This window comes from Ipomoea triloba, chromosome 6 (genome assembly GCF_003576645.1).
Source record: "Ipomoea triloba cultivar NCNSP0323 chromosome 6, ASM357664v1".
NCBI lineage: Eukaryota > Viridiplantae > Streptophyta > Magnoliopsida > Solanales > Convolvulaceae > Ipomoea > Ipomoea triloba.
The window spans coordinates 21330952-21346150 of NC_044921.1; the positions used below are offsets into that span (position 1 = coordinate 21330952).

The window sequence follows — 15199 nt, forward strand, 5'->3', positions numbered from 1 at the left end:
TTTTTTTTTTTTTTTTTTTTTATAAAAAAAATAAAAAAAAAAACAATTAAAAAAGGAAGCTTGGAATTGAATGTAGTGAGTTTAGGTGCGTATGCATTTCGGCTACTCGTTATAGTAAGCGACTATTTCACTAGCATGTCAACACACGTCACGTAACAAGCGTGTGGAATTTAAGTGGCAGGAAGACCAAATAGAATTTTATGATTACGAATTTATTCATATCAAATTAAATCAATCCTTATCATATATACACAGTCACATCAACGTTCAACTTTTGTTTGGTTTATGCAAAATCAAATTTATTTGATATATATATGTGTGTGTGTGAGATTATGATACAGATACAAAATCATATAAAAAAGTAAAAAATTTTAGAGGCAAATTTTAATATCAATAATATTAACAAACACTGCACCTACAAATTGTGATTTAGAAAATTTTAATCTATTTTGTTTTAATCCTAATAATCATTTTCTTTAAAATTAACAAACTCAAATTTCAAAGTTGAAATGTAATATAACTCTAACCAATAACTTTTGTAAAGAATAGCACAAAGAAAGATTTTAGTTCATAGCATGCAAGAAGAGCTCGTAGTGCAACAAGCTTTTGAGATCTATATTATCGAGTGTAATAGAGATATTATTGATTGATATTATCGAGTATAATAGAGATATTATTGATTGATATGATTGACACTATAGACTTTCTCTAATAATAAAGAGTTGGGGAGCATATGAAATATAAATTTTACANCAAGCTTTTGAGATCTATATTATCGAGTGTAATAGAGATATTATTGATTGATATTATCGAGTATAATAGAGATATTATTGATTGATATGATTGACACTATAGACTTTCTAGAGATATTATTGATTGATATGATTGACACTATAGACTTTCTCTAATAATAAAGAGTTGGGGAGCATATGAAATATAAATTTTACAAAGAGTCCGAGAATAATGAAAAAATATAAAGAAAGATGAAATTTAAAAAGTAGGGATAAGTGTGTAAAAATAATTAAAAGTTTTTTTTTTAAAAAAATTTAATTTTAACAGTGTAAGATGTTTGTTCTGTGGGGATTTCTTGGGGGTTTCCTCAGTCAAATAAGCAAAAACAACAAAAAACATGTTCCTAAGATAAATTGAATTTCTACATTTGGGATATCAAATCACAAAGAAATTCTCTGGATGCTTACGTTGAGCGTCCAGTTTGAATCAACCTCAGCACTTACGTTGAAGAGTAGAAGGTCTAAGCAGAAATTTATTGTTTGGGAGAAGTGTACGGTTGGGAAAAAATATGTTGATTTTTCATTTGTTACCAAATTTAATTGAAGGAATAATATGATTTGGGATTAAATAATAGTTGTGTTGTAGAAATATAAGTCATTGTTCTAAAAATAATTTTATTATTATTTGTGTAGGTATTAAAACGGGGTTGTTATCAAGACTTGAACTATTTTCATAGTTAGTTATTGATTATTAGTTCTTTCACATTTGGTCCCACAACTTCCGAATATATATATATATAGTTCAAGTCTTATATATATATATATATATATATATANATATATATATATATATATATATATATATATATATATATATATATATATATATATTCGGAATTTGAACCTTCCTAAAAGGTTCCGATTCCGGCTCGCCATTTTCTATATCGAGAACCACCAGTTCAGAACTGGAACTAAACAATGGTCACCCTTACAAATGAAATATTCCTACCCAAATATATTAGAAATAATTATATATACTTTAAAAAAAAAGTATAACTATTTTAAACTTATTGTTAGTTTAAAAATAATCTGATTGTGCCATCGCAGTAGGCAGTAGCAACTATAATTATAAATTTTTAAATTTGATCACACGATTTTTAAATCTATTACATTTAACCTCTCAAGCTTTTGAGATCTATATTATCGAGTGTAATAGAGATATTATTGATTGATATTATCGAGTATAATAGAGATATTATTGATTGATATGATTGACACTATAGACTTTCTCTAATAATAAAGAGTTGGGGAGCATATGAAATATAAATTTTACAAAGAGTCCGAGCATATGAACTATTTTCATAGTTAGTTATTGATTATTAGTTCTTTCACATTTGGTCCCACAACTTTTAAATCATTGTCACATCTGATTTTTCAAATCTAATTTTCAATTATCGGCGACCAAATATCAAACAAATGACTTATCTTGAAGGATAAAATTGTTAATTTGTTCTCCTCTTCGAGAAGTTAAAGAAAAAAGTAATATAAATTACAGTTTTGTCTTTTAAGATAAGTCAACAGTGACTAGAAATTAAGTTTGAGAGGTTAAATGTAATAGATTTAAAAATCGTGTGATCAAATTTAAAAATTTATAATTATAGTTGCTACTGCCTACTGCGATGGCACAATCAGATTATTTTTAAACTAACAATAAGTTTAAAATAGTTATACTTTTTTTTAAAGTATATATAATTATTTCTAATATATTTGGGTAGGAATATTTCATTTGTAAGGGTGACCATTGTTTAGTTCCAGTTCTGAACTGGTGGTTCTCGATATAGAAAATGGCGAGCCGGAATCGGAACCTTTTAGGAAGGTTCAAATTCCAAATATATATATATATATATATATATATATATATATATATATATATATATATATATATATATATATATATATATATATATATATATATATAATAGTCCAAATTCAACAATTATTTAAAAAAAATCATTCTAATTTGTTTTTAAATTGATTATATCAAAATTGTAAACTTTAAAGAAATCTAAAAAAAATAAAAATAATTGTTATAGTTAAAATTTAAATTGTTATTTAAAATTTAAACTTTAATCAAATAATAATTAAATATTAAATATTTTTTTTCGATTTTTTATATTATAGAACTAGAACCGAACCTTTTCAGGGCGTTTGGTTGGGAGGAAGGAATTAGGGGGGAAAAGAATTGTAATTCGGTAAAATTGTAATTCAATGAATAAAGTAGGAATTGAAATTACAGTGTTTGGTATGCAGAAATAGGAGTAATGAAATTGAAATGGAATAAATGATACAATTACTGAAATGCCCTTTATGTAGTAATAATAATAATAATAATAATAATAATAATAATAATAATAATAATAAAATGTATGATGTAAATATGAAAATGTAACGAATAGGATGTAATTGTTGTTTGACTGTGTGATGCAATAATAATAATAATAATAATAATAATAATAATAATAATGATGATAATAAGCTATAAAATGTTTTGTTTTGCTGCTACCCAAGTAGAAAAGGAGAGCCAAGAGTGTCAAAGAGAAGAGATATGAGCATGAGGCGTGAATGACATCAGAGAAAAGTGTATAAATTATTGAGGGTAAAATGGTCTATGTTTTTCCTCTAAAGCACCGAATTACAATTCCAAGGAGGGGTCTATGAATTCTAATTCAGTGTTGGGAGGATATCAAACGCAGTAATTTATGAATTCATTGAATTCAAATTCAATTCCTACCCAATTACATATACGACTGTGATCATTCCTAGTTTCATGTCCCTACATCACGTGAATTTTATCATTGTTCACATTGAGGTAGGGAACATTATTTTTTGGGAGAATCATGTCAGCTACCTGCATAAATAAGCCTCGAGAAGGCCCAGAAAAAGGATTCGACTTTGACTTCTTTCGACTAACACAGTTCCTCATATATTAAATGATCACAATTGAAATTGTAAATATTTAATATGTAAATTATATAATTTAAATATAGGTGCAAGTTGGATCCGGTACCATAGTATAACTGTTAGAATTGTTGTGATTTTCTTTTGAAAGATAATTTTCAAACTCCATGTGGTCCACTTGTCAAATATTTATGTTTTGGATCCATGTGGGATGGGTCCATGATAAGGAAACCGTTTCCCGACAACGACATAAAGTTTGGTGGCAAACAAAAGACACGTCAACTTCAAACGCTGCAACAATCCATCATCCAACACCAACTTAATTGTCGAAATTTTTAAGAATCGTTTCTTTCCTTTTTCAACCCATCCAAACATAACTTTAGGAATGCGGGCTGTCTTTGGTTCCAGCCCAGTCCAATGTTCACTTAAGACCCAAATGTCCCCAGCCCAACAATCCTGTCCACAGTAAATTAAGCCCAAGTAGTGGTGGCCAGGGACCGAATCAGGATCTAACCAGCCCTGAATTGACTCGGACTAAACTAAACTTGGGCCCAAGACCATCTTGTATAGGCTGGTCTTGATTCTAGAAAATAGAGGCCCGAAGTTCAACCCAAAACTTGTCCAGGAAAGAGCCCAAATTGACCCAGAATTGAGCCCGGATCCAGTGCAACTACCAGGTTGCCAATAATTTCAAAGGCACTGATACGAGTAAACTTTATGCAGTTGTTATACCGTGGACGGTGGACCATGGTCATGGCTGATACTGTAGTTATGTTGAAAGAGAAATCTAATTGCGCGAAACAAAGGTCGTTTCATCCGTATGGAACTGCAGTTGTGTTGAACTGATATTGCAATTGTGTTTAAAGGAAACTACATTTGTTCGGAATGAATAGCGTTTCATCCGTCTATTTTCATTAATCAAAACGATGTCGTTTTGATGTCGCAATCCAAAGTATAATTTGCGAACTTTATGAATTGAATTCGAATTAATCTTATAATAATAATGGTGGAATTACCATATAGCATTGCTCTTTTAGTTTGAATATGGTATAGCTTGAACCTCTTAAAATTATCTTCTATAATTGTGACCTACTTAAAACACCGCATAGTCTAACAAGAAAAACAAAAAAATTTAAATTTTATTCCTCTTCAATGATTTTTTTTTTGCAAAACTAAATTGGGCGTATGGAAAATTATTCTCAATTGGGAACATAATTGAAAGATAAACCCTAAAACTGAAGTGAAACGGAATATTAGGGAGCCTCACTGGAAACTTAACAAAATTTCCCTCGTCGTCTTCACTGCTCCAATCCTCTCCTCTCGCCAGCCAGCCGCCGCTTTGATCGGTACGAATCTGAGAAGTTTGTACCTTTTCTCACCAATGGCGGCTTACTGTCATCAACGCGATTTCATGTTCTGTGAAAGGTGCCAAACTATGCTCTCTTTCGATTCATCCAAGTATGCGCACTGCCCGCTCTGCAAATTTCAGAAACGTATCAAGGGTTGGTTCTCATTCACTCTTTTTCCTTTTCCTTTGTGTGATGTTTTTCCTTTTAATTCATTTATTTATTCATGTCTTTGAAATTCCAAATAGTACTTTTGATCTAGCCAGGCTTGAAATTCCAAATAGTAATTCCAATTGTCAGAGCTGATTGCAGCGTAGAAGCTTATGTACTTTTTTATATCCCTGTTTGATAAAATGCATCTAGTGTCTCTTGTAAAACTTATGATTTTGAATTGTGAATAATTTATAGTGTAGTCCAACTTACAAGTTTTTGGATTGAATATGCTAAAATCTGTTGCACAGTCCTCAAGTTATAATCTTTTAAAAATCTGCAAAATTACATGATTTAATATCTATCTGCTCATATTCTATGGGGTTTCAGTCATAGGTGCAGGTTAGTATGGCTTTTGAAATTATTCAGTGGATGCTAGGGGTTTATGTAATGCTTTTATCCTCGTCCCAGGAGCTTTATACATCTGTTTGGCAAAGCTTATAAGTATGGATTATTAATAGTAATCAACTCTAAGTTATGGATTATTGACTTAGATAAGTTAAGAAGCTTTGTATAATCCATAATTCATAATCTTTGTTAAACATTGACTATTAATCTATTACTTTTTAATCTCTGATGAATTTACTTGGCTGTTACAATCTGCTGAACTTTTAGACATTCATGATTTTCAAATGGAATAAAACACTTCCATATCACCAGGATATATTGCCTCACTTCTAGAGTTCACAATTTCATCTTGTTAGATTTGTGCATTGTTTTCATTTCATCTAATGAAATCTTAGTATTTTTTGTTTTCACCTATTGTAGATATCATTGGAGAGACATTAGTGATTTCAAAATGGAATAGAACACTATTTCATATCACTAGGATACATTGCCTCACTGATAGAGTTCACAATTTCATCATGTTAGATTTCTGTATTGTTTTCCTTTCATCTATAAATGAAATCTTAGTATTTTCTTCTTTTTTTTTTCACCTATTATAGATATCATTGGATGTGAGATACGCTATACAATCAGTGCAGAGGTATGCTTTCTGTTGCTAACGCTAACTCATCTTTTGAGAGCTCCAATTCACATATATATGGTCTAGAGATGCTTGTAGGAGATAACTCTATGTTCCAGTATTCATTAGTAGATGATGTGAAACTGCACTGTAAAGTTGGGACTTCTGAAGGTTTTTAAACCCATCACTAATTCAAACTGAAACAAATCTAACCTAATGAACTAGTGGTGCACATGGAATATACAATGTCCAGTTATCATCCTTGTAATGTATGCTTTTCTGGTGACAGCAAAAATTTTTACAACATTGGAGTTTCAATTTAATCTTTAAGAGGGAAAATAACATAGAAAGCAATTGTCTTTGTTTATTGGCAAGGCAAAAAGTTTTACCGCATTGTCTCCTTTGCTAGGCTATTAGAAAGGAGTTGGGCATATCTTCGTATGATGATGCTGAAGCAGAGAAGGAGCTGAAACAGATGGTAAGTGCCACCTGTAGCATATTATTGCTGATTAATGGTACCAAGTTGCCCCCTGGCTGTTTTCTTTTTTTCGGTTTGTTTGTTTATGTTGACGTTTTTTCCCGGTTTACAGGATTATAATGCAAAATGTAAAGCATGTCAGCACTTGGGTCTGGCATACGTTGCCAGACAGGTAACCTTCCCCTCCATCATCCATATATTCCAAATATGCTCACAACCACCATTTTTTCCTTAGAATATGAGGTTTCTCCTTCTGAATAAGCAGATTTTTTCCTCTCTATGCAGATTAGGTCTGCAGATGAAGGCCAGACTATTTTCTACACATGCCCTATTTGTGGAAACAAACAGACAGAGAATTCATAGATGTAAGATGTTCAAGTGTAATCTATCAAAAACCAATCTTGAAAATTTATGTTGTTAAAGGCTAGTTATTTGCTATTTTGCTCTTGTTAACGGATTGCCTTATATGTTGCATGTTTTGGATACTTACACTTTTGAGGGAATAGGAAATCTTATTTCATAGGGAATGGAATAAGCATGGATGAATTTGTAGAAATAGATTTTAGGAATTGTATTAGTGTTTGGTTAGAGCATGCTCATTGGTTGAAGTTGTTTTTACTAATTTAAAGATGCCATGTAGGATAGAGGGGTGAGGGAAAAAGGAAAAAAAGTTTTAAAAAAATAAAAATTTATTTGTTTAGGCGCACGTGGTGTGGCAGGTGCGCCCAACGTGCACTTGTAGTGACAATTTTTTTTATTTTTTTTTTTTTTTCATGATCTGCAGAGTAATTTGTTTGGTCTCTCTCCTCTCATTTCTCTCTTCAACCTAAGCTAAAATCTGGCAACAAATCTGAAAAATCATTTATAAAATGCATTGATGAAGGTGCTCTTAAATTAAAGAATAGAATTGTAATAAGCATTAAAAAAATAAAATTACCCTCCATAGTAGAATACATTCACAATACATTACAAAAATAAATAATGATAAATTAGGTATTACAAAAAAATGTTATTTCTAAGAATTTAGGAAATACTATTTCTAAGGTTAAAATGATTTAATGAATAATGAAATATGTTTATTTTGAAATGCTAACAACAAAACTATCTATTTTTGTCAATATTATTATATTCTTGATTTATTTCATGAATTAAACATGTTGATTCACTCTTGTATTATAGTTAGTTCTATTTTTATTTTTTTTTTGACGAGAAATGATTTTGCCTAAGGTGATCTCGCGGATTTGCTTTGATATGATGGGATAAGATTGATAAAAATAAGAGTATCTAACCCTTAATTTGGAAAAATTTTATCCACACCAAACACTACTCATTAATGTGGATGCAAAGTTTAAATAATTAAATATATATGTTCAAACATGAATAACAAGACAGGAAAATGAAGTAAAGATGAAAGAGTCAAAATAAGAAAAGAATTGATTGATGGAGTGACACCCACCCACACATGGCTCGTGACTCTCATGGGATTCTATCTTATACATAGCACCATCCTGATTGAACATAGCACAAGGGCAAATTATACTGTGCACCGTGGTACACATAGCAATGTGCACCACGTATCTAAACGACGTCGTTTTGAGCATTGTAAACTAATTGTTCGTTTTTTTTTGGAAATCACGTTTCCCGTTTCGGCCGGTCTCTGTATTTATGTTAATATTCTGTGTATTCCAAGCAATCATTCTGTGTATTCTAGGCAACCGTTCTGTGTATTATAGGTAACCGTTATGTGTATTCATGTTAGTAACACATGTTGTGATTTCATGTTAGTAACACATGTTGTGATGTGTTTTTGCATTCGAATGTTTAGGAGGATGAGTTCTGTGTATTTTGTGTAAATATTATGTGTATTCATGTTATTAACACAAGTTGTGATGTGTTTGTGCATTCGAATGTTAGGAGGATGAGTTTTGTGTATTTTGCGTCAATATTCTGTGTATTATGGGCAAACATTTTGTGTATTCTAGGCAAACGTTCTGTGTATTCTATATAATGATAATGTGTATTATAGATATTGAATTCCCTGGAGTCATTCGCGTCCACAAAAATCTGTGTATTTTGTGTCAATATTCTGTGTATTCTGGGCAAACATTCTATGTATTCTAGGCAAACGTTCTGTGTATTATAGATAATGAATTCCCTGAGTCATTCGCGTCCGCGTCTACTAACACCGAAACGACGTCGTTTTAAGTACGTGGTGCACATTGTTATGTGCACCGTGGTGCAGGGTATAACGATGGTAGCACACGAGATCTTTCACGAGATCTTTAGAGTAAGTGTGGCAGTCAGTGGCGGAGGGAACATGGGGGCAGTGGGGGTAGCTGCCCCCACTGCCCAAAATTACACAGCCCCAAAACGACGTCGTTTTGGGGCTGTTATATATATATATATATATATATATATATATATATATATAATTTTTTTTTATTTGTTATTCTTCCTCCGCCCTCCATCGCGATTCTCCTCTCGGCTCTCACCCTCGCCACTCAGTCACTCACCGCGCCACCGCACCACCTCGCCACACCGGCACACCGCCACCGCCTGTCCGCCTCTACCCTCCGCCCGGCCACCCTCGCCCACGGCTCCACCGTCCGTCCACGCCTCCACCACTCCACTAGGTTTGTTTGCCCAATTGCCCTAATTTTTTGTTTTCATAAATTTCCCTAATTTTTAAGTTTCCCTAATTCAATTGATAGTTGATAATTGATACTAGATTACTAGTTGTTGTCTTGCTGTCTACTGTGGGTCAGTGGGTGTCAATTAAATTGCAAGTGCTAAGTGCTAAACTGCTAACAATTGAATTAGGAATCTGCTAAGTAAGAACATGAACACATACTATGAGTCTGTATACTGTCTAGCACTGTTGATTAAGTAATTATTGTGGATTATTTACTGCTAAATTGCTAATTAGTGATTGTTCATTACCTATCTACTGTTACTGTCTATCACTGCTAGTCTACTAATAATTTATTTTCTAATTAGTGATAATGTGATATAATGTTTCTGTAATTTCTGTTAATGTGTATTTATTGATATACTTAAATACTTAATTGATATGTGTTATTCTGTTAATGTGTATTTACTTAATTGATATAATGTCAATTCATTGATTAATTGATATAATGCTATTTTCTAATTAGTGATTTACTCATTTGTTGATTAGTTATGGACAAATTCTTTAAAAGAAAATCAACTTTTGAGGATTCATCTAGTCAAGGTAGTCCCGAAGTGTCTAGTACAAGGCCTCGTATTGAAGTTAACATAGATGAACTTGAAGTTGATCCGGCTAAAAGGAAAAGCATTTATGAATATCATATTAATGATAGAGATAGGGTTCGACGACGATATTTTGAACAGTTTTGAATTCATTTACCTTTGCTTCTTCGCCCCCACTCAACTTATTTTCTGGCTCCGCCACTGGTGGCAGTTGGTTGTTAGCTAACAAGTGTGAACAATGTGACAATAAACAATTGAAGAAGGAGTTGTCAAAAATAATAAATAATATTGGCCACATATTCCACAAGTATGAAGAGTTTATACGCAACAAAACATGCACTATATTTCATCTTTCATCCTTTATATGTATAATACAGCCAGCAACACCGTTGACCTGTGCTAATGGATAAAACACGTAGTTGATGTGAGATAGTTTTATTATTATTATTATTAAACCATCAACTTTATATTAATGGAAGAAATGTGCAATATAAGATGGAACAGTAAACACAGAAGTAGAAGAAATAACAGTACAAGAGAATCCGCTGCCCTAGCAAGATTATAGATTAGCAAATTCGTTGATCGACGAATAAAATTGAATGACGCATTATCAAAGTGCCTAGCAATGGATCGACATTCCGCAATCGTGCAGCCTACATAAGATAAGTCCATAGACAGCGAGTTCAATAGATGACAAACATTCAAGCAATCCATCTCGACATGCATGTACATATTTACAGCCTATAGATTTCATTCAAGATAACGCTTCCTTAACCGCAATTCCTCAACCGTGTGAGCATCGTCAAGGCAACGAATTGATCCCATCTTCACAGCAATAAAATCTTTATTCCTTGACAAAACAACTACTATACAACATAGAAACCTTCCCACTATAAAAGTACCACCACTTTTCTTTATTTATCATAGTCGGTATTTTTATTGTTCAACATTATAGATGAATTTTTTAAAATACATAATTTCAAAATATTACAAAAAGTAATTAGTTATTGTGATTTATGAACAAAATTTTAACATTCAATTAAATATTAAGAAAATGTTGTTATGAGGAGACCTAAAGGGATAATTTCATAATCTTGTGGTTAGTGTGCATTTTATATATATATATATATATATATATATATATATATATATATATATATATATATATATATATATATATATATATATATATAGTTGCATCTGTCTTTGTTATTTATCATATTTTTTTAAAAAAATGATAAACATTTGATTCTAACAATTAATATTTAGCATTTACATCGGTGTGCATTCGAGACATAACACACAAACATTGTACGTGTTGCATTTTATATAAATACACAAGTGGAGTATATTAATTTGAATAATGTTGTTAGCAATAGTGCTACCAATACTTATGACAATCATGCACATACATGCATGTGTTGCTGTACTAAGTAGAGGGTTAATCGAATTGAGTTGAGTCTAATTTTTTTTATTTTTACACAATAATAATAATAATAATAATAATAATAATAATAATAATTATTATTATTATTATTATTATTATTATTATTATTGTACAACTAAAATCATAACAAAACTTTATCAATTATGACTATATATGTGTGTGTAATATTATATATTTTTATTATATATGAAATATTTTTAAAAATAAAAACACTAAATTAGACTCTGAAATTTACTTGAGTTGAATATTAAGTTGCTCGAATTTGACTTGACTCATTACTCGAAGTAGTCAAGTTTAATTCGAAAATAACAAAATTAAATTCAAATATTTATTCAATTAAATAAAAAAAAATCTATGACTAACTTAGCTTATTTAAATTATTAATACTTTCTTCTCAAAAGGTTGAATCCCCAACCGCAAAATTGGTTTCCACGTCCCGACCTGACAGAGCATCTAAAAGGATGTAAATCATGATAACTCAGCTGAACACAGAGATTGAAGCTTTGCTTATTGTGCACAAAGAGCCTCCTTCACTTTGAGAAGTTACTCCCACGCTGTCATTGGTGAGACTCGATCTCTGTTCTTTTTAAATTCTTAATACTTGATACAATAAAATGTGGTAAAAAAAATTGATATTATAATACGAAAAAGAAAGCAAGGGGGCATGTGGAATGTGAATATACGGAAGTACAGTAAGATGATATGTGGATGTGGTGACGCTGATTTTGATTTATAGTACGTACGTACTACGTAGGACGAGTTGTATTATTGAATTATTATATCGTTTTCGATCTCTTTATGTACTGTGCTAACCAACATATGTCCCATTTTCCGTGTTGCGATTTTCAAAGCCGCGTACCACTTTTTTTTTTTTTTTTTCTTTTTTCTAATACGTCTTGCCGGTGCCGGTGCACGTCTCTACTTTATTAACACAACCAATTACAAGCCCCTTCACCCAATCAATTTCTTGTGTGTTTAATCAAATTAACGAAATTTTACTGAAATTATTATTGACGTGTCTTCCTCAAATTTTATGTAGTTTGATTGTGTTTGGTTGCTTATGATATTGTTGGTTTGTCTTCATCCCATTTTATGTAGTTTGATTGTGTTTGTCCCGGTTATCATATTTTGTACTTTGTATTTAGTGAACTTTCATACAAAAAGTATTTAAAATTCAAATAATGAGAAAATTACATTTGTAATCATTGAATTGTTTCGTAATGGCTAATAATTGTGATGCACCTTTGCCTTGATTGAATAGAGAATCAAATGGTTTAAACGGTTGGTGTAGAGGTGAAAAATAATGAGTTACATTGTCAAAAAGAACAACCACTATCTTAAAGAGCTACTAGACTCTTCTCCTCGACAAGATTTGAATGTTTGAAGACATTTTGATCATGATAACTTCTATGTTGAAAACATCATACTTACTCTTTGAGATATACTTGTTGAATAATAAGAACAGAAATGCTTTGAATGAGTGATTTGAAGGAATAAGAAAGGCATTGCAAATTTAAGAATTTATATTTCTGAATTTAAGTTTTATAAAATGTTTGTTAAATTAGAGCCACTAGTACTCAAAAAAAAATAAAAATTGTTTGTTAAATTTTAACAATTTCATTCAATCATGGCTATGAGAGGGGTAAAAAGTGATAATAAGCATACAGTTACTCATCAAGAATACATCAAAAGAACATCATAATAATCCAACAAAAGAACATCACATTGAGTAAGAAACAAATTAAACTTGAGATTAGTACAGTTGATCAATAGAAAGGGTGTATAACAACAACAGCAATAATAATAATTACAACAGTTAAAATAATGGCAGTAAATCAGTAATTAATCAAACCAGATCTAAAGAGTTAGTAGATCAGAGTTGGCTTTGGAGCCAAGATAAAACACAAGATTAAAGACAGCTACAAAAATTAATGTACTACAACAGTACTAATCCTCCACTAACAGTAATTTTATATTATAACAATAATAATAATGAATAATTATATATCAGTGCTCAATTTTGACAGGAAAATGGGCACCCAATCCTAGCCATGCCCTGCTCTCTTCAACCTGGGAAGAAGAACCTGCCTTGGGACTGCTCATCATCTGGTATGGGTAGGGGCCCTTTGACACAATCCTGCAAATTCACAACAATCACATTTAACAACAATTCTTTTTTTTTTTTTTTTAATACAGTTTTTGGGTGTAATATTTACCCCATTAATTTAACCATGGAATATAATTTAATTTGCAAAGATATGACGCCTACCTATCCTTTCTCTTCTCAAAGAACCTGGCCAGGGATTTCTTCCTTGCAATAGGCATCTCTGCAATACACAAAAAGATTTACATCAGGTAAGTATATTTCCCAGAATCAGAGTAAAAGAAGTTAAAGAAGCAAGAAAAAGGAAAAGTTACCAGAGGCAATTTGCTGGGATGGTCTTTGGTTCACAAAAGAAGGGACAACCTTTGAAACAGGAGGTGAAGATTCAGGTAGCTTCGGAGCCACCGAGGTTGTGCCTCCATTGCTGCTGGCAAGAAGCATAATTTCTTTAGCCTTGTCTGCTGGGAAATCATTGAACACAATCACTTGCCCACCGTAGAAAATCGTCATCTGTGCCTTTTCTGGGCCACCCTTCGTCACACTGTATCAAAAATGTGCCCAGTTTATTGTCGGTCAGCAAAGTTTTCGACAAGATTAAGGTAAAGTTTACATCTTTATTTCTGGGTAAAAATTAAAATTAATTTTTTTTAAAAAAAGGTACCTTGTGTCCATCTTCTTTGTGGATTCTTCTCTGGTAGGAAACAAGTTCATGGGTTTATGAACTGAATTCTGACCAGATTTCTCAATCATTGGCAACAGATCCATTGTGGGTCTTGGATTTCCTGTTTCCAAAAACCAAAAAAATGAACGCCAATTCAAAACACATTCACGAAGACAAGAACCCAAACCAAAATCACAGACAAAACGACAGCAAATTCGGAATCCTCAAAATTTTAAGGAAATAAACCCAGAGAGAGAGAGAGAGAGAGAGAGTAAAAGGACGCATAGAATTCAGTGATTAATTAGAGGCGCACCTGAAGGAACAAAATTGCGGGAAAGGCCGAGGCTGAGATCACCGAAAGAGCCGTTCTCCTTCAAGTACTGGCTCAGGCGGTTGCAAGTGTGGGAGAAGTTAGACCTCTGGCCGGAAAATCTGCCGTAATCTGAAACTTCCGACGAACTCATGTTTCCCGGCGAACGTTAAAACAAACCCTTTTCACTTTAAACTCTAATAATCAATGCTATATTTCCTCCACGATGTGCTTTGTTGCTCATAATGAAGCACATGCCTGTATGGCTGTATATATATATATATATGTGTGTGTGTGTAAAGTCTGTATGTAACGGCTGACCGGTTGCGGCTTCCGACGGGTTAATGGCCCACATGCGGATTTTTATTTTTATTTTTATTTTTTAGGAATAGAAAATGATATGTCGGGGCGTGTTTGTTTGAAAAATTATTAAACAAAAATAGGTTTGAAATTTCTTAGTAATTTCATTAAAAGACGAGGAGGCATTTCAAACACGTGTTGTTTAGTTCTGACATGCGCTGTGCATTTCGTGTGTATTTTTCCTTTTCCAATAACTGCCCCTGTGTTTCCTGGAATTTACGCCGTTTGCCACTCCGTTAAGCTTTCCGTCTATTCCCCTTCCCGCTCACGATTTTGGAACTTGCCAACTTGGACGAATTTTTAATGAATATTTTGAGGAAAATTTTTTGTATTCTACTACTTAAATTATACGGAGGAATAATATTCTTAAAATTAGTTTCAAATAAAAGATAATAT

The 15199-nt window shown here is 32.0% G+C and overlaps 2 protein-coding genes across 2 annotated transcripts; one reads left to right on the forward strand and one right to left on the reverse strand.

Moving 5' to 3' along the window:
- The first annotated feature begins 4910 nt into the window (after positions 1–4910).
- On the forward strand, positions 4911–7217 carry LOC116022842 (DNA-directed RNA polymerase I subunit RPA12-like). The gene is made up of 5 exons (XM_031263727.1): positions 4911–5191; positions 6193–6233; positions 6622–6690; positions 6803–6862; positions 6976–7217. The coding sequence occupies exons 1-5, from the start codon at positions 5071–5073 to the stop codon at positions 7051–7053; spliced, it is 369 nt and encodes a 122-aa protein (XP_031119587.1). The 5' UTR covers positions 4911–5070; the 3' UTR covers positions 7054–7217.
- A 5855-nt stretch (positions 7218–13072) lies between these two features.
- Positions 13073–14704, reverse strand: LOC116021788 (protein TIFY 10A-like). Its single transcript, XM_031262264.1, has 5 exons — positions 14447–14704; positions 14134–14254; positions 13787–14013; positions 13638–13695; positions 13073–13505 (listed from the first exon to the last, which is right to left on the reverse strand). Exons 1-5 carry the CDS (start codon positions 14595–14597, stop codon positions 13376–13378), a joined length of 687 nt encoding a protein of 228 aa, XP_031118124.1. The 5' UTR covers positions 14598–14704; the 3' UTR covers positions 13073–13375.
- Positions 14705–15199: the final 495 nt, after the last annotated feature.